General features: G+C 37.9%; 1 protein-coding gene across 2 annotated transcripts in view; it reads right to left on the reverse strand.

Moving 5' to 3' along the window:
* swm (Zinc finger protein swm) overlaps positions 1-21,830 on the reverse strand; it is a 503,429-nt gene that overhangs the window by 406,719 nt on the left and 74,880 nt on the right. For both annotated transcript variants that reach the window (XM_067135328.2, XM_067135327.2), the window contains exons 4-5: positions 18,252-18,386; positions 816-1,033 (exon numbers count right to left, since the gene is read on the reverse strand). In XM_067135328.2, coding sequence (XP_066991429.2) covers positions 816-1,033; positions 18,252-18,386 — 353 coding nt within the window. The remainder of the gene's footprint in view (positions 1-815; positions 1,034-18,251; positions 18,387-21,830) is intronic.

The raw sequence follows: 21,830 nt of genomic DNA on the forward strand, positions 1-21,830 counted from the left end.
TAAGAATGGATTCTTATAGTTGTACAGTATCATCTAAACACTCTCCTTACTTTTTAAAACCTCCTGAACACCCTCGATAAAAGTCGAATACCATCACACCAGAGCAGATGGAGAAAGAGAGCCCCTTTAAGCCTAGTGCCCAATGGTCAATACGGAGAGCCAACCTAGTTCACAAAGAGCAACCTAAAAGAGGGTATAGTTCTTAAATACGTGGCTCTACTACAGAATGAATTTTGGTTCTTTCCGTTGGAATGCTAACGGCCAGCCCTTTGAGACTTCACAATTCACATATATCACAGCAAAATTAAACTCAGAAGGTAAAGTACTTGATAGGATATCATAGATTTCTTCCTCAAAAACTGCTCTGAAATTTGTAAAGGTTTATGGTGGCACCCAAGAGACTCAAAACGCAGCCCCTTCACGTTTTCAGCTAAAAACCTCTTCCTATGAGCAAGGGAGTACAAGATTAAATATCATTATCACTATTAGCATTAAATATTAGGGTGTTGACAGTGACTATTTTGAACATGGATTTGTTATTTACTAACATCCATTCCAGGTGAATATGAAGACGGTATCTTATTACAAATCTCCGCACATCTTTTTCTAATCCGATCACCAAATTATTTATAACTATCTTGTACTGATACACACACAAAAATGATACAGAAGAAGTATATAGAACTGTTGTTCATTAAATCTAAAATAACCAGTAGCAATAACAGGAATTTCTTTTCACTAGTTGGCTATACAACGCAAATATTAACAAAAGCCTCAATCTACATTCCCCTCCCCAGCTCTTTTCCTCTTCTCACCTTCTATCCCTGTCGTACCTCCTTGGAGGGGGAGACTTGTTTCTCCATGCCCTACTCCTGTCGCGCTCTCTTTGCCGATCCCTCTCACGTTCTCTCTCTCGATCTCTGCTTCGTGATCGCCGTGTGCGATCCCAGGAACGGGAACGAGAACGCAGACGTGACGGTGAAGGTGAACTGCGGTGACGGGCTCTTCCAGGTCGGCCTTTATCATCTTTATCCTAGAAACAAAATATGATCCACATTAAAATACATATATTAACGCAAATGTTGAATTCAGAATGACAATGAAATACCCAAGGTTCACCATGTTCAAGACTTTAAGATTTAAGAGTAAAGACACCCCAAGCTGCCATGGTGCGCTTTGCTCTATCTTATCAAGAGTGAATTCAAATAAGGTTGGATAGAGATGGGGAATCTGAATCATTTAGAAGAACCGATTAATTTGCAACAATTCACCAAAATGATTCATTCATTCTATTATCACATGACTGAGAGCCGAAAGAGAAATCATGGAATCAGATGAACCATTCCGTGGGCCGATGACCTTCGATGTTAGGCCCCTTAAAACAACACGCAAGCAAGAACCATTCCGTTATGTTCTTCATAACTGCTACTGCTTTACAAGTTTACAAATTACAAGAAGTGAAATACTGTAGGTAATCGCCAGCATGTTAACAAGATGGCAAGATGGCTGCAGCTGGCAACAGTCATGTTTTTGTACCTCCGACATATTACTTTCTTTTCCTAGTCTTTCTTGTGTTTAGAAGTGTATCATACTGTGCTTTCCTATCTACAACCATCCCTGAAGCAAGTGAAGTGTTGTGTGAATCAATACTACAATGGTGCTTCGCTGAACATTATATTTTCTCCGCTTTGTCCGTCTCTGATCTCCCTGTACTTCACCATGCCCCTGTCTCTTCCAGTGCAAGGATGAAAGGTTGCCATGCTTCCTCACATGCTGTGTTCATTTTCTTACTTCTTCTTTCTGGCGATGTTCATTTAAATCCAGGACCATTTAATGTTTATTATCAGAATACCCAGAGTCTGAAAAACAAATCAACTGACTGTGCACTGAGTGAACCTGAATTTAACGAGTTTGATATCCTATGTTCCACTGAGGTTACCCGATTTTGTCTTGGACGATAAACCTCAATTCTCATCTAACTTTTCAGTGTTCTGTAAAAACAGAGGTACCGGTAAGCATGGGGGTGGTGTAATGTTTGCAGTTAGTAATGAACTTAAAGCCCGTCACAGACCCGACCTAGAAACCGAATGCGAGATAACCTGGGTTGAATTTACGATCTCCACAAGTAAAAACTTGTTAGTTGGCCAGTGATATCACAGCGTTAGAAGATCGCTTTAATTCAATGGTTCTGGATCTGAATAAATCCAATGATATTGTGCTCATCGGGGATTTCAATTCACACATAACCTGGCAATCTACAACCACTGAATCAGTAACCGAACCTGCGCACACATTTATTTTTGTCAAATTTCATACACAGTCTTTATCTACATCAGTTCTGCTTAAAACCTACCAGAAATCTGGCAACATTGGACCTCCTCTTCTCTACAGTAACTAGTGTTAGCGTATCTGTTGGCAGAAAAATTCTTAGCGCTGACCATGACTCAATTGAAGCTACTCACAGCCTACCTGCTTATCAATATAAAGGCTTCCCACCCTCTGTGAGGAAAGCATTTCCTCTATGGAGAAAAGTAGACTGGCTAGTTGTCATTCAGGACTTGTCATCCCTCCCTTGGTGTTGGTTATCAGCTGAGTGTGACATCAATATGCGATTTCTCTGTTTGAGGATTTAATATTTACCACTATTAAACAGCATGTACCCTTCTCCAAACCCAGAACACACAAATATCCCCCCTGGCTGAGTGCCGAATCTAAGCTGCTACTGAAGAACAAAACCCGTGTGTGGTCACTATGGAAGTCTACCCCCAATTCACACACGTATTAATATTTTTTAACACCTCAGGAAAAGTTCAAAATCGCATCTTAAGAATGACTACAACTGGCACATCACTTCAGTAACTGGAAACCTTAAAAACAACCATTTAAATCTAAGAATTTCATTTTTGTCCGTATTGAACTGAGAATGGAAGATAGGAAAACTTAAAAGGGTCCACCTTTTCAATACAAAAATGTTATAGTTTATTTATAACATATATTTGCACTTGGAACTAGTTTCGACGCTGTTTGGCGTCATCATCAGCCAAAATGTGGGAAATAGGCCAGCATGTAGGCATTTATATTACACAAGGCGTTACATTAAACAATACATATCTTACAAGGAGATAAAAACAGGGACGAATATAGAAACAAATGAAACGTTGAGAAAGCAAAAGTTATACATATTAAAAATAACCTTAACCAAAATTCTTGCAGTGCGAAAATATTCGTCTTGAATGATTCCTGAATACAAAACACACGTGCACACATTTCTGAAGAGCCAGCAGGCAGGAAAAAGTAAAGTGAAACCTTAAGAGTTCTTCTGCGAAGAGTTGATCATTTTTTCTATGTTCCGACTAACTAATGAAGTCTCCCTTGAGTTCCTGATAAACATACACAACAGGAAATTCTCCTTCACTATCAACAATAGCTGTAAAGACCAACGGTAAATTTCATTTTAAATATTGTGCAGAGACGTGAAAGCATGATCTTGAACATGATATAACTTCTTCATTTAACCCAATTTTTTACACAAGGTGTTACATTAAAAAATACACATCTTACGAGGAGATGAAAACAGGGACGAATGTAGAAACAAATGCATCATTGAGAAAGCAAAAGTTATACATATTAAAAATAAGCTTAACCACACATCTTGCAGTGCGAAAATATTTGCCTTGAATAATTCCTGAATACAAAACGCACGTGCACACACTTCTGAAGAGCCAGCAGGCAGGAAAAAGTAAGGTGAAACCTTAAGAGTTCTTCTGAGAAGAGTTCATCATTTTTTCTATGTTCCGACTAACTAATGAAGTCTCCCTTGAGTTCCTGATAAACATACACAACAGGAAATTCTCCTTCACTCTCAACAATAGCTATAAAAGACCAACGGTAAATTGTATTTTAAATACTGTGCAGAGATGTGAAAGCATGATCTTGAACATGATATAACTTCTTCATTTAACCACCTTTGAAAGTCTCTCTCTATATTACATAGCTTCATTAACACCACCGTTCTGTAGATGCACAAAATAATCTTGTAATCTTCACAGGTCCGGTATTCAGCTCGACAAGAATATAAAATTGGTATTAAGGAATATGTTTTCTGAGAGTTTGGAGGTTGACTGTGCCAGTATTTGTGGTGTATTGTTGCAGCGTTACGTGTAGGGTGGGGGCAGGTTTCTATGATGTTTATTGCAGGACATGAGGCAGTAAAGCTGCCTGCTGGCTCTTCAGAAATGTGTGCGCGTGTGTTTTGTATTCAGGAATCATTCAAGACGAATATTTTCGCACTGCAAGAATTGTGGTTAAGGTTATTTTTAATATGTATAACTTTTGCTTTCTCAACGTTTCATTTGTTTCTATATTCGTCCCTGTTTTTATCTCCTTGTAAGATATGTATTGTTTAATGTAACGCCTTGTGTAATATAAATGCCTACATGCTGGCCTATTTCCCATATTTTGGCTGATGACGACGCCAAACAGCGTCGAAACTAGTTCCAAGTGCAAATATATGTTATAAATAAACTATAACATTTTTGTATTGAAAAGGTGGACCCTTTTAAGTTTTCTTAAAAATAACCCTCAAAAATTTTGGACTCTCATCTCATCACGTAAAAAGTCACCCCAGATACCACTGAATCTTAAACTAAATAGTGATGAGGTCCCAACTGAATTAAGGTCTCCAAAATTCAATGAGTACTTTCACTCTACCTTCACCCCTCCCGCACCTATCACAGAACTACCACAGATCGATAGTGTTTTCAGTTGCTCACTGTCACAAATATCAACGACCCCTAACGACCTGCATCTCTCTGTGCACCGTTATCTACAATTTTAAATCTGTGTATGGCTACTGGTACATTCCCCGACAGCTGGAAACAAGCTGGAATCACACCTATTTTCAAATCTGACAACAAACATGATATCTCATCATACCGCCCAATATCTATCGCCCCAATACTATCCTCTGTCCTTGAAAGAATAATCCACCGCTGACTCCTTTCTTCTTTTTTCACACATCTCTACCTATGTGAAGAACAACACGGATTCACTCCCGGAAAATCATGCCTCACTAACCTCACAGTTCTCAATCACCACATCATTTCAGTGATAGAAAATAAATCTCAGTTAGATGTAATCTGTATAGATCTGGCCAAAGCATTTGACTTAGTGGATCATGCACTTCTTCAATAGCTCGCTACCAGATTTAATATCCATGGCCCTGTCTTGTCATTGATAACAAGTTTCCTCTCCGGCAGAAAACAGTGGTACTCCCTAAATCTGCCTCACCATGGTTATCTGTGTTATCAGGTGTATCCGGCATACATCCCTATACATGTTCCTCCCCGCCCAACACACATCCGGCGCACCCATCATGTGTCCCGTCCGCGCATAACCTTACAACAACACTATCTACCACCGTCTCCCTACTCTTGGTAACTCACTACCCGATATCGACATATTCACACCTTTCGCATCCTTCAAACAAAACATTAAAAGATTACTTTGAAGTCCTCTTCAGGTTTCCATTTTCTTCCATCCATCCAACCCTCGACCCTTCTTCTTCCTACAGTACGTCATAACAACCAGGCAAGTTGACCGTGCAGTTAAGGGCGCGCAGCTGTGAGCTTGCATCCGGGAGATAGTGGGTTCAAGCTCCACTGTCGGCAGCCCTGAAGATGGTTTTCCATGGTTTCCCATTTTCACACCAGGCAAATGCTGGGGCTGTACCTTAATTAAGGCCACGGCCACTTCCTTCTCACTCCTAGGCCTTTCCTATCCATCGTCACCATAAGTCATATCTGTGTCGGTGCGACGTAATACAAATTGAAAAACGTCATAACAAATTCATCACGACCATACTGGAAGGTAAAGTTCTGGAGAAGAAGGGAAGAGGACAGAGGAAGAAGTATCCAGATTCTGTGATGGACAGACTGAATTTCAAGAAATATGCTGACTTGAAATGCTCAGCAGAGTAAAGACAAATGTGGCTGCAGTGACAATGCCCTCCCTTGAGCATATGAATGAATGAATGAATGGACAATGATGTCTTGCAATGCTGTCACAAGTCATTTGGTCAATTTCCTAACGTCTATGAGAGCCAAATTTTAAAACTACCTGAAATCAAAAGATCGACAAAGCTACGGAGGACATTTTAATCAATGAAGATCTTTCTAATACAAATTTTTATTCATTTCCACTTAAGAAACCACTATTAACTTTCTAGAAAACCCAGTAAACAAAAAAATTAATGAACATGAGTCTTAATGTCATAAAAATGTTTATGATAAGTCAACTTTTATAAATTCATAAGAAATACATTTTGGCTTAACCTAACAGGTAAGAACTGTAGATGGGACTACATTTACTAGCAACAGGGATATTAAAAGATGTACAACAGTTCTTACCTTGTAGCTGTGTACACAATCCTTAATATAGCTTAATATATCAACTCATGCATGGAAACAACCATTAACAGACCTTGGTGAGAGGACTAAAAAGTTGCATGTTATACCCCAGTAGCTTGTACTGTTACAAAGAATTATAAATTACCATATTTACTCATGTATATCTCACATTATTTCCCCAAAAAAATAGTATTTATAAATGTATTTAAGTAGGCAGGGTCCCATTCTCAGCCAAATACATTAACCTGCCCTTTCATGATATACAGTACTGAAAATACAGACCATAGAACAGTGTGGCATTCCATCTAATTTCATGGATCTGGGAACCAAGGATCAAGTAGTGCTATAAATACCTCCCGCCTATCACCCTGACAAGGGGAGACTGCCAGACACTGAACTGTGCATGAGTATACATGTCACAGGGTATATTGTCTCATATATACAGACACCTGAAGATATGAATATGAAAAATATATCGCCCATAGAAAAGAATAGTGCCACAACTCAGATATCATAATTTTGGGGAAAGCGGAAACAAATAATGTATGGCACATAAACAAGGAGTTCAAAATTTCTGTTCAAATGTTTATTTTAAGTTATAAATTGGTCTATGCACCACTCTTATTCACTTTCAAGAAATTGCTTTACTGCAAAAGCATAGAAATGACTGGAATTAATAAAACTGTATTATAGTGGTACTACTGTTTTTGGTGGAAACATCAGAATTCAGAATTACTAACAGTATTACATCCACAGAAAATTTGTAGTTATTTTGTCCATTATTTAGAACACTTGTACATTTTTAGAATTTATAATAGCATATGGTTCAATTTTAATTGAGCAGAAATCAGATAATTTCAGGAAACAGCTTATTTACCAACTTAAATACTAACACTTTAAACAGGCACTTGAGTTTCATTTCTTCACTTCCATTCAGTTACATTCAGTTTTCATCTTTTATACTTTAGAGATCATTAAATTCAGTTTTGTCATGCATAACTTCATTCACCAGGTATTGAAATTTGAGTTTGGCATTACCACATACTACTTTCCTGGAATGTAGTTGGTCTGGCATAATGACATTATGTCCCTTTTTATTTCTAGCAACTGGATGGAGGTCATTTGTAGATATGTTCCAATTTAATGTTATCAGATGTTCTGCTTCCTCTAGCTTCATGTTTACATCTATTTTCTAGAATGTTTCAATTTCATAAGCACTTTAATAGTAAACTGTGTTTGGATATTCCTTTACCACTTTCTAAATTTTAATGCCATTCCAAACAACTGGTTCATAGTTCATATCTCTAGCAAAATTTTTTCTAATGCTGCAGAAAGTTTCTTTAAGTCAAATGAATCTCCACATCTTCAGGCATAACATCATGTCATTATTCAGACGTGTCATTCTTGCCACCATTTTCATATTCTTCAATAATGAAACAAGGAAATAAATGAAACTGCATGGGAAATGCCATGAATGGAATTGTGTCCGTTTAACTGATGCATAGAGGGTATTTCGGGTATTTTTATGTACCTCTAGTGTTGAAAAATGAAAATCCACAGCCTGTTTTATAATGCAAAAATTATTGAATTGCACCACTGTTCTGGCCAATGAGCAATACATGGAGATAAATGTTCTCACTTAATTCCATTACAAAAATTAGAATGCATGATACATGCAAGTAAATACAGAAGTTTATCAAATAAAAAGCAAAGCAAATCATATCTGCACAGGTCAAGGCCTTGGAGGGTTGGACGGCTTCCACTATCCGTAGCCTCAGCGCTTGCTAGGGTAGAGTGGTTAGCTCTACCCCTGGCTGCCTTTGCCCCCAGGAATTAATATAATACTTATTTTTGGTGCAGGCTAGTTTATCAAATGTTGGCAGCAATGTACCACATTAATAACTCAGAATGCAAATCAGATTACTACAAATATATAGGTATGAAATATATGAACAGATGATTATCATATCTAATCGATGTACTGACTAATGTGTATGTCTAGTGGTAGATACTGCACATCCATGGCACAGAACACTGTGAGGGAATACATGAATATAATTTTAATTTATGGCTAAGTCTGCCACAGTGCTAGTGAAGCTGTTGAGGTGTATGCTGAACCATTTCCACAAAGAAGGATTCCTTATTGGCATATGTGTAAGAGACCCGTATAGAGAACAGCCGACATGGAAAACATAATGTTCATCCATGAAAAGATGGAACTACACGTGATAATCACACAGAAGAATGCACATTATAAATGACTGACAAAGTGGCAGGAGTCGTTGCCAAATCACAGCAATGGTAGAAGTATTTTCAGTGTATATCACCTATACTATTCTATAATGTGGTAAACTCTAACAGCTTATACATTGGCAGTGAAGTGATGTGAAGTGGTAGTAATAGTGCTAAGTACAAATGTACTGCACAGCAGGAAAACAAACATCAAATAGTTATGTATTTAGTTTTAAGTACATTTCTACCGTTTCAATTAACCTGTTACATGTAAGTGCAATTTAAAGTTGTGCAACCACAAATGTCGAGTTTCCTTTCGTATGTTTTTTTCTTTCCAGATACTTTACTTGTACAAGATGGTAAAAATGAACGACGAAGACATGACACCTCACTTTCTGTATCCACGTACAATAATTAAGATGCACACTAAATCCATTAAAGCTGGTGATATGAGCCAATGGCAAGAGTCTTCAACAAAGTAACTGCAGTATCAATGTTGTAAATAATATGTAGACATGTGCTTCTTATCATTCTAATTGTTCCAACATGGGAAGAATCTGCATTTTTCATGTTTTTGTGGAAGTAATGTAAACAGTTAAGAAGATGATTTGGGCAAAGCGTGTGGATAAATGTGTTTTGGTAGTAGTTTTTGTAGTTTTTGTTAGGGTTATGCCACTGTATTCAAGAATAGATTGGTATGAAGTGTTGGGTAGAAGGAAAGACGTGTGATCCTGTTATAGAAATTTTTTTATAACGTTAAAAATGTAAAGTATGAAATGATAATTGTCGTTTTTATACAAGTATTTAAATGGGAGAAAGACAATGTTTCAAACACGATAAGATTAAGATCGTTGACATGAGCGGAGAGAGTCCGGTCACCTCATGAGCAGAGAGAATGAGTGGTTATCAAAAGTCAAAACGTGAATATTGTGTTTGCTGTTATTGTTGTTATCATGTTAGTGTAATATTTGTCTTGGTGATGAGAAGAGTAAAATATCACTGTCGTAGCCGATACTGACAGTTGTTCTGGGTAAACCACTACAACTCAAAGGATATCCCTCTATTAACGGACGGACGGATGGAGGGAGGGATGGAGGGATGAAGGGAGGGATGGACGGATGGAGGGATGAAGGATGTCCTTCATTTATTGTAAAAAAAAAAAGAAGATTGTTCCTTCAGCGATATGGCGTTGACAAGCATATCAACAATTAATCAGTTTTATTTGCATCAATACTGTGATATTTTCTTGTAATGTATATTTCACTATGATCCATGGTGCTACTAATCGACAATGGCTTTTTAAGTAATCTTTTATTCGATACAAGTGCAGTTTTGAAATAATTTAAAGTGTCATTAATCTTGTGACCTACTAGTTTTTATTCAAATCCACTTGACCATTTATAAAATGTCTAATGTGTGGACTTTGAATGTGTACACTAGTGTATTTTATGTGTTTGTATTTGTAGCTTTAACTCGCCCCTCCCCCTTTCATTTATGATGTCACTATGTCCTAATTCTAATTTTATGATTGATAGCTTTATTAGCCTTCAGTAATCCGTGCCCAGCGGATGAGATCATATGTTATGGTGCTGCGTCGAATATCCTCATATATAGAAGATCTACGCTTCATTTGTGGCTTCCGAGGAGTATTTGTGACTTCATTTTGAGTGCCAAGTTTGTGGTAGTGTTATCTAGTGAATTTACTCTAGTTTCATAGTGTTTTTGGTTCATATTCATTATTAATATTTATGCCATAAGTGTCAGCCATCTTATTCATTGCTTCATTTATTCCATAGATAACACAATCTAGAGAGTCACTCGATATAACTGACTGAACTATCTGCCCTAACTGGCATCCATTTAGTTTCTTTGCCATGGCTACCATAGAAACCACAAGAAGATGTGCATTCTACTTTCAATTCTTGGCGTTGTTTAGACCAAACAGCCGGCCCATAATGTCAGCCATCTTTAAGACAAGCAATGTGAGGCATCTGTCCTCCAGAGGTACGGCCGTAAACATACTCCAGGAATTAAGCAGAGGTTCGATATGATCTTACATAAGATATTGGAATGGGGGGCCTCAACTCCAACACGGCGCGTCCCTATGGCTGATAGGGGAGGTTCCTGTAGATGTGCAGGACAGGTGTGAATAAGGTTCCTCCAAATAAACACCCGTGGATCAACCGAGGCAAAAGAAAATGGTCAACGGGCTCTAAAGCAGAATAGGAAGATTCCCAATGGTTTAGAGGGCAGAAGAACCAAACTCTGAGGCTTACAACCTCAGTTTTAATTCGGAGGAGCAGGCAATGCCTACCCTCCCAACTAACTTCAACGTAAAGCATGATGGAAACACCTTCAGGAAAGACTACTCCAGGGGGCAGCCGGAAACGGAAATCTCCTACCGCCGTGAGCAGTGCAACCAGGCCTTTGGATTCTGGAGAGCCTGGAACGCCATGCAGGGAAGAGTCAGAGCTTCCCAGAACCTCCTCAAGAAAGATACGAACCAAGCAAAAACATCTGCTCGGAACACTGAACATCAACACGCTCCTAAAAGTTGGAAAATTAAAACAACTTACTGATGTTTTGAAGGAAAGAGATATTTACATATTTGCACTTCAAGAGACAAGATACCTTAATGAAAATCACATGAAATCTAATGGTTATGGTTATAGAAACGAAAACCGGCAATAAAAAACAACGCAAATGTAACGATCCTAGGTACGGCCTTTAAGGTTAAAAGTAACATTCTGGAGTCCGTCATCAATTTCACCTCACCAACAGAGAGGATCTCTTTTCTGTCCTTTAGATCAGGCAATAAAGCATACACGATCATCAATGCACATGTGCTGATAAATGACAACAAGAAAAACCTGGAAATTCTTGAAGACACAACGTCCAAAATTCCACAACACCATGTGAAAATTTTGGTTGGTGATTTCAATGCTCAGATAGGTAAAGAAAGAAGATACAGGAAAATTGTGGGGGACTACCCAACACAGAACAAACAAAAATGGCAAAAGATTACTCAGTTTCTGCAGACATTTTAACATGAAACTCATGTCTACACACTTCAAGACACTCCCGAACAAGAAAAAACATGAGCATCTCCTAACACGTTTCTGGGGGAGTTTCAGATCAACCATATTGCTATCACGACCAGAAACCGAAGGGAAATCTTGAATGTCAAGGTAAGAAAAAACTTAAACATAGATTCGGACCACTACCTCTTGGAGATTAAAGTAAGATTCCAACCAAACAAACCCAAACAAAGAATCAAGAGGAAGCTTAGAACTGATGCAGATACTCTAAAACAAACAAAGAGACATTTTGTGAAAAACTGGCGAAGCTGAATATGAACAGCTGGGAAGAGATCAAAAAGTCAATGTTTAAAGCAGCTGAAGGTTTGGGGGATCCAGCAAGGAAACGAAAACACAGGTGGTGGAATGAAAAGTGTGATGAAGCTTTGAACAGAAGAATACAAGCATGGAAGAGGTGGCATTCCAACAAAACCGAAGAGAGATGGGAAACTTTCAGGGAAGAGAGGAAGAAAACAGCTAAGATCATACGATCAGAGAAAAGAAATTATGAGAGAATTAGGATGAATAAGATAGAAGATGATTTTCGAAAGAACAACACTCAAGCATTTTACAAAACCTTCAAAGAGGAACTACAGGGATACCAGCCATCAAGCTTGTGTTTCAAGTGGGAGGATGGTAGTGTAATAATGAACAAAGAAAATTGTCAATTTCTTGCAGATTACTTCAAAATGTTGCTGAACTGTGCAGAACCCGTGGAAAGATTGGATACGAAAAATCTATCTCAGGATAACCAAGATTCCAAGCCACCCAGTCTAGAAGAGAACAAAGAAATAATAAATGAGCTTAAAAACAACAAAGCACCAGGTGAAGATGGAATTATTGCAGAAATGTGGAAGTTCGGAGGAGAAACTGCAGCAAAAGCAATCCACGGCATCATAGGAGAAATCTGGAGAGATGAAAAGATCCCCAATGATTGGAAGTACACTCTTATACACCCACATCACAAGAAAGGTGTCCGGACGAACATCAATAACTATAGAGGCATCTCTTTACTCCCAACAACGTATAAGATACTCTCTAAAGTACTATTGAGTTGAAGAACAAGCAGACCATCTCATTGGTGAGTACCACGCTGATATTCGAAAACGAAGATCATGAACAGAACAAATATTTAACCTGAAGAGCATTCTCAGAATAAGAGCTTTGAGAAGCCAGAACACCGTGGTAATATTTGTTGATTTTAAGAAAGCGTATGATTCAATTGACAGGCAGGCTCTACGTCCCATAGGAATTTGGAATTGACAGGAAAATAAGAATGTTAATAAAAAAGACCCTGACAGAAACTTTCTCAAAAGTCAAATTCTTTGGTGAAATTTCTGAACCATTTGAAATAAAAACGGGAGTCAGACAAGGGGACTGCCTATCACCAATTCTCTTTAACACTGTTCTAGAAAAACTCATTAGAACCTGGAAAAAAGTCTGAGAAGTGAAAGGAATAAAGGGAATACATTTAGGGAGGAAAGGACAGAACTTCGAAATTAAGCGTTTAGCTTTCCCGGATGATCTTGCCCTCTTGGCTCACAACCGAGAAAATGCCCAAATTATGCTGAATACTCTACATGAGATCGCTGAGAAAACGGGTCTCAAAGTATCATATGAGAAGACGGAATACAAGGAATATGGACATCAAGGGGAGAGACACTCAGAATTGAAGCATGGGACTGTAAAAAGAACTGAGAAATTTAAATATCTAGGGGAATGGATAGAACCTAATGGACTGGATAAAGAGGCAAATAGGGCAAGAATTAGAAAACTAGAATTGGCTTACAGGTTAACCCAGAGCAGATTCAACAAAAGAGCAATATCTTACAAGGCAAAAAGACACTACAGCACAGTGGTAAAGCCAGAGAGTCTCTTCGCTTCAGAGAACCTGACAATGAATAAAAAGGGTGAGCTTCAAGATCTCGGGGGGGGGGGGGGAAATAATAATATTTAAAAAAAGGAGAGGAGAATCATAAGGAAAATTTTAGGACCACAGAAAAATGTTGATGGGGAGTGAAGGAATAGAAAAATGATGATCTTTACAAATACACCGAAAAAATCACTGTCACCATGTGAAAGCGAAGGCTAAAATTCTATGGGCATCTAGAAAGAATGGATGAGAAACGGCTAACTAAGAAAATACTCAAGTACATCACTGGGCTGAAAGCTTCGACGAAGTGGGTAGAAGAGGTAAAAAAAGATCCAACAGAAAGTGGACTTACAGGGATATGATTCACAACAGAAAAGAATTTAATAGCCGAGTGGACAGCATTAAAACATTCCAGGAGAAACCACCAAAATGTACACCCAAACTGGTCATATCTGAGAAAGAAAGGAAGATCAGAAGATGAAGGGGTTCTGGAAGGAGAAAAGAAGAAGAGAAAGCCTTAAGTTCAATGCGGTCCATCGGCGGCCAAATTCGGAAACAAGAAGAAGAATCTTCAGTAAGGTTAACGACATTCCTTTCCCGAGTGGCATTCCCACCCATAAATCTAATTGTGGCAAACCTACCTTCGCGCAATGCTTGTGGTGTGCAAAATTTCTATGTTTTTAATGTTTATGTCATCGGTATAATCCAAGGGAATGCACCATATCTCCCTGAAGGGTTGATAAAAGATTGAACTTACAAATCATTGTAATCCCTGAAAAATACCACATATAAATACATTTGTGAAACCCAGTTGTATTCTTACTATCAACATAACGCCCTTGTATCCACTAACTTGATAAGAAACATTCGAGTGGTAATCGTCAATGGACGAGAGGAAATAAATGAAACAAGAAGAAATTCATTGCAATTTGAACATGAGGTGCAAAAGTGTGAAGCCGCGGTGAAAGCCGCTGCGCCACCGCAATGGCTGAACTTGCTATGCACTAATAGGCACGTAAAGCAGTAATTTTCCCTGAAACGGTTGAGTGTCTACGGATAAGGCGAAATGTGTTCAAAGTCAGGTTGTTACACTTGGTGGGTTCCCCTCGTTAGAAGAGACATTAATAAATAAAATTAAATTAACAAAATAATACTAATGATGTTTTCATAACAAATACTTTCTGACCATATACTTTTTATTTACCTTTGAAACCTTAAAATGGTTCACATTCTTGATAAGAGGCAAATGAGATTGTATAGAAGAGTTGTACAGTAAGTGTCCCGACAAAGCAGTTGCGACGATTTCTTGTTTATTTACTCGTACAGAATAAGAATTAAAATTCTAAATTATAACACGAGATCGTCCTCCTCCTCCAGAGGGTTGGCAACTATTATGGAGTAATTTTTCCCAATTTTAATTTCCCAAGTTAGAGTCGCCATATCACAGATGTAGAACCACTGTCGGAGGTTCTGTCTCCACCCATTTCAATATTTTCCTCCTAACTTGCCTTCTATAATCAGTTGTATTGGGCTGTATTTGTCATTTTTGAAATATCATTCTAAAGTATTATATATGAGAGCTTTGACTGTCATCCACTTTGCTGGTAGTACTGATATTATTAAAAATAATTCTAACAAGAGAAGTATCACACCCTTCATGTTGAAACCCATCATGAAACTTTGGTGATATAAATTATGTGCTAAGAGAACAACATATACAAAAAAGAACGTATATAAGATGCAATGTTCTACAGACAATGGATCTTGAGAGAGGTAGCACACTAATGCCTATTTCAACAGCAAGACCTCAAAGGCAAAGCTGGAATCCTATGTGGCCAGCTGTTGACAAGGTGCAGCTTGACATCCTTGCCTCACTGGTGAGCTGTCCACTTGTATTACTGACCTTGATTCACAGTTTTCTGCTCTCTGCTGAACTGCTGGCTTGCCCACAGTGAGGGCTGTATAATCCAACCTGTAGTGACTAGTACCACTTTTCTATTGCTTTTATTGACAGATGCCGCCCACCCTCATCGGAGGGTCTGCCTTACGAGGGCTGCACTCGGCTAGAAATAGCCACACAAAATTATTAATTATTATTGCTTTTATTACTTTTTTTTTTCCATGGTCTTGCATTGCAAAGAAGCAACAAATGTTTTGCATGTGGTCTTCTTTTAGAATATTGGTTATTTTACCAGAGCTAGAACATAGGTTTCGGCTTAAAGGTGGGACACTTTCTTCGTAGGGTATTACACCCGAGCTTTGATGGTCATTCAAATGACAGGTAACCTCTAATATGTTACTTGACAGATCCTGTATTCATTGCTGAAAGAAATCTTCTAGCTATTGTGTTAACTATCTTAATCTCATACCATGGAGTTGTTCTACATGAAGATTAATGACTAGAAGTCTGAATATCACAAGGCAATAACAGGAGTGGTATTTAAAATCTCTAAATCTAATGGATATAGTCCCAAGGAAAGTGTGCCTCAATAATGGTAATTTAACTGCAGGCAAATGGACTATAGCTTTTCCTTAACACTGGAACCGCCAAGCGGTTTACCTTCAAGCGGCAAGCATGTAGGCGAGTTTTGCAAGCAACTTTTAAAAAATTCGTAAAAATGTTGTTTTTCAATTTATTTTCATGTATAACATGTCATTTTATTCAGAATAGGATGACGATTACTATAGTAGGAAATTAAACTTACTAATTTAGTATCCTGAAGCAGTATGGGCGAAGTATTCAACACGCTAAATATTCCAAAGTAATCCGAAAGTTCTGGGCAACGTGTACGTAAAAAGTAACATTATATGAAGATTTTACTATATACAAAATTTGCACAATTTTATGTTGATTAAAAATATGTAGAAAGGTTTCACTACATTGAAGTATTGTAAAGTAAAATAGAACTGAAATAACACAAGCACATTACACCAAAACGTGAGTCTACTTAGTCAGATTCATCCTCGCTACCATCGGGTTGGCTCCTCTTTCTTCCTGCTTCCATAGGCCTCCAAAAATGTTTTAATTTATGGTAGTACTGTTTATGGACACCACACTTACATCCTAGGCACCAGAAGTGGGTACGTGACTTCTCTCTGCAGTCGAACAGACAGGGTACAACCGCAGTTTCTTCCCTGGGAGGCGTACCAGCTGATGTCCCATTTCTCCTGAAAGTCCAGGTGGAATGTTTTGAAGAGTTTCTTCATCTACAAGACCTTCGACAATACTAACCTTAAATTCCTCATGTTCAAGGGGTTTGCCGGTGTTCAAACTATAGAGTATGTACGCATCAAAATTACCATTACCAACAGGTTATAGAATATTTCTTTCCAGTCGAAACGTTTTAGTAACATGACTTTAGAAAAATATGGAAATATTTGCGATTTTGAAGTGGACCACTATTTTTCAATATTGTTATTAGGGTTCAGACCCATATTTATAACTAGAGAAATGTTTTTTGATTTTTTGATACTGTAACGTCAAGCCATCTTCACAGACGAGAATACGGACCCATATTTCCGGAATATGTTTTATTTTGAATAATTCCCTGTGCGTATTTATTAGTTTCAGTCACTAAATGATTCCAGATAGCATTGGAGAAAAACAAATAGAAATATGTTAGAGGAGGACTGTTTCCCGGAGGACAATTTCGTACACCCACGCTTCGAACCTTGAACTTCTCTTCCACTTTTATTTTTGGCTCTGGAGGATAAACTCTTGTCCACTTCGGTTCTGTTTGGTCAACTGCATTACCGTCATTATCATTATCATCATCAGTGCCTGGTTCATGATGTTCCACATCATCGTCAGTATCAGTGTCAAAATCACTTAGCCTAGGCTCATATAACTTGCTACTACCTGACGAATTATTGTCAAAATCATCGTCAATTCCTTCTAAAAATACGTCACTATCACCTTCGCCGTCCAAATCAAACAAGCATTTACGAATTTATCTACTTCCTGACAATTCAATAATTTTGCGCCATGAAAGGAAATGCACATCGGACAACCACACCAAGCACAACAGAATGACAATTTGCAAAGCGTTCTCGTTTTTCCATGTGTATACCGCACACACTGTCACACTAAACTACTTCAGAATTGTGCTACTTCAGAATTGTGCTGTATTATAGAGTAGAGTTTCCTCTTCAACACGATGCAAGATATGTTATAAAGATGTTGAATGTCAAGGCGGTATCTCGAAATTAGTCAGTGCTGGCGTAATGCATCTCGATAGCGACTCTGCCGGTTGAGTAACAGGGAAATGAGTCGCGATCGCGACGACTGCCGGTTCCAGGGTTAAAATATGTCAAATCAATATGCCTGCACACAGTAGCAAAGGTAAATTCTGAGCTAAGAAAGAAACTAAGAAAGACTAGATTAAAACAAGTTCCTTATCCCAATATTAACAATTAACTTACTCGAATGCTTCTTTCTCCCTTAATATAAGACAAGGAATGACAGCATCATAAGGAAGTAAGTACCAAGTCTTTCAAATCTACTGTATTCTAGCTACTGCAATGTCAAAACATCAAGCTACAAACAGAAAAAAAAAATAGAAAAAAACAGGCACTCACTTTCAAATGCAATTAAAGTAACAAAGATAAAAAGAGAAACAAATCAAAATGACTAGGAATTTAGCAATACAACAAATGTCTTACTGAATCAGCCTTCCTGTGTGATGGTCGTGGCTGAGGTTCCGATTCTCGTTTATGTAATGATTGAGATTGGAGTGATGCAGGTAAACTTCCATTGGTCTGTGTAGAATTAACCAATGGACCCATACCCACCGACAGCTGTGAAGGAAGAATACTCAAGTCAATGCCTTTCAGCAGACATGCTTAGTCTTCAGAACCGGCTTCAAAATGTAATTATCTTGAAGGAAAAGTTTTACAACAAAAACAATCATGGAATAAAATAAGCATTCTTGGCCAATTAAAAATTAATTTTACAATTCAATAAAATTAGAAAAAATAAAATTCATTAAAATTATACAGTCCAAAATGCCTTTAAAAAATTCATACTTTGAGATAAATTTGAAAAGTTATACAGAGAAACAGGTAAGAGATGACAAAGGGAATGGTCCTTGAATGTTCTCTACCACAAAGTTCATTTTACAAAAGTTACATGGAAGTAGATACATGTTCGGAAAATTAAAAAAAGCACCTAGCAAGAATAAATAAGAACATACCAAATATTACAGCTGATAAACCATGGATTTCCTCACAAACAGTTCAGACACTGTTAAACTTATGCATTTAATAAATCAGTTATGAAATTAACTTAGAGAAATACACACGTCAAATACCAAATTGGAAGTTCACCTGAAAAAATACTGCAATATATTATTTTGGTACACAGACTCTTTGGAGATTAGAATTCCTCATCTGCCACTCTACTTAATACAAAAATACAAAAGAATTATGAGAATATTGGACTTTTAATCTTTAAGAAAAGATTTCAAAGATATCAAACTATAATCGTCATCACAATTTACATTTACTGCCATGTACACTTTATGCACAAAATCTCACCCATACCTGTAGATCACAATTTAGTGTTCCAGCTCCAGTAAGATTTCCACATCTACATAACTATAGGTCTTTCCTTCTTTTTTCCTTCAATGATCTTCATTCTGTCTTCCCTTCCCCAATTGCCTGGACCAGCAGGTGAAATAGTGGCGGTGTTAGTCATGATATGGGTTTTAGGGCTTATGCTGTGTAAAAAAAAAAAAGAGTGAAACTCCTTACTTTTCGTACAGAACTTTGCTCGTGTTCAGAAGAAAATCTCAACTGTTCACGAGGAAGTCTTCTACAATAATGAGGGTTTGAATTTAGGAATGCTTTTCCGTTGGAGAACTGTACTGGTACTCTCATTTGTCACCAGGTGGCTCGCTGTATGCTGGCACAGCGCTCCAAGCAGAAGCTGACGACAACATTAAGCTCCAATTAAGATTGCCATTGATGCTTTCACGGCCCATATGTATCGACATGATACAGGCTTTTGGGCTTATGCCGTGTCAAGAAACAGCATAAGCCCTAAAGCCTATATCATGTCTCCAATTAAGATGTTCTATCACACCATGTGTGCTTGAGAAGTATCAGAGAGGACACCAGACGAATCATGGATGAATGTGGTAGAAGAAAATAGAACCTAATAAAACAAAATGAATTCAACAAAAGACACCAGTAAAGAATAGAACAGAGCTGAAGAATGGAAAGAAAGTATGTGGAGAAAATCAGAGGAGGATGATGTAAGACGGTGTGAGAGTGGGGAGCATAACTAGTGTACACATATTAATGAAAGTATAACATTAACACATAACACATAGCTTGGAATGAACCAACTGGTGATAATCAACGTACGAATTTGGAAAACACCAAAACGAAATAATATAGATAGGACAGGGAAGAGAACTACCTATGTAAATCCTTAATCCACAGATTCCCGTATAATGCCAGACCTGTAGTGTTTAGCATGGGTAAGAGCTCGAACATCTTGGAACATACCCGACGATAGTGTGTGTTCAGCTATTGCCGACTTGTCTGGCTGGTTGAGACGGATATTTCTTTGATGTTCCTTGATGTGAGTCCCAATGGACCGACATGTTCGGGCAAGTACAAAGAATTTTGTACACACTAGGGTATAATAGTGGGGACAATTTGTAACCCCAGATGTAATAGCGGGAAGAGGAAGATTATGACAGACATGGTGCTGGACAGTCAAGGAAGTGAACGTCATAAATTTACAGGATGATAGCGATGAGTCAAGTGACAAGCATATTTCTGGTGACAGCTTTGGTGAAAATTAAAAACACAAGGAATTTCCATAGAGGCTGCAGCAAGGAAAGGAAGTAGTATTCCACCAATAAAGACAATATCTAATCTACATTGTGTAACGTTCACTGTTGTAATTTCCTTTACTTTTGAAAAACAATTAAATTGTTACAGATCGTTTCGTTCATTTTAATTATATATTTCAGATACTTCACTACATTTTCATTCAGTGTGAATTCATTGCTGAAAGTACTTATTAGTGGTAGAAGTTCTTTTTATTTGCCTGATTGTATGTAAATATTTCAATACTTATCATTTTTTACTTTAACATTTCAGTACTGTACTGAGCATGTCTGGCTCCTTGACTGAATGATCAGCATAGTGGCCTTAGGTTCAGAGGGCCCCAGATTCAATTCCCAGCCAGGCCAGGGATTTTAACGTGTATATCGTTAATTCCTATGGCTTGAGGACTGGGTTGTAGAGTTCATCTCAGTACATATCTTCATCTACACACGTCACACAACTTCATACACCTAACCACCACAGAAACATGCAATAGTGATTACATCCCTTCACTTAGGGTTGGCATCAAGAAGGAATTCCAGCCATAAAACAGAGCCAAATCCACACACATGCTTAGCCCAAGAAATTGAGAAAAAGGTTAAATAAAGTCGCTGTGATCATGACTGCCACCAGCTTACTCATAGAAGTCATAGCGCAACCTATTTCATTAAAATGTCCATTTCAAGCTCTGTCCAAGAGTTGTAATGTGATACTGTGAAAACAATTTCTAAGAGAGCACGTGGAGGGATTCAAATCACATAGGCAACTTAACGTTTTTGGAAAGTACAGATCTGGAAGAGGCGATGCTGACACGCAATTATTTGACAAGATAATAAGCTATGTGCAGAATGACACAGAAAGGAATATTATTGCAGTGGATGATCTCAATTTACCAAATGTGGGAAGGCAAAGCAAATGACAGAAAGCATGACAACAAAAGCTGAGCTCTATAGAAAAACTGATGCAATAGATGGTACAAGCATCGCCATCTGCTATGCTTAAAACACCTTGTAATTTGCATCTGCTTCCATGCTAAGCAGCGAACAGCTCTTAGTTGAAGTTTTTCTCATAGGAGCGCTAGTAGGATGTCCCTCTTGACAGCCTTCTTAATTCCATTAGGCCAGCATTTTCCTTGTTATTACAAGTGTTGGTGTTTAATGAAGTATTTTTCATAGATGGATGGTATACTGCCATAATAAGAGCAGGAAAGTAAAAGGGACTTTTCATGAATTTCCATGCCATTCAGAGTTCAGACAGAAATGGCTCAGTGCTATCTCTAGTGATGCATTTGTCTTCAATTTTGTATTTATTTCTTGGCCATTGGCTGCATTAAATTCTATTATTATTAATTTTGAGCCAAAAACTTCTTTTGTACATGTAGGTGGCATTTTCTTCAATCTT

The sequence above is a fragment of the Anabrus simplex genome, chromosome 1 (assembly GCF_040414725.1).
Source record: "Anabrus simplex isolate iqAnaSimp1 chromosome 1, ASM4041472v1, whole genome shotgun sequence".
Lineage (NCBI taxonomy): Eukaryota > Metazoa > Arthropoda > Insecta > Orthoptera > Tettigoniidae > Anabrus > Anabrus simplex.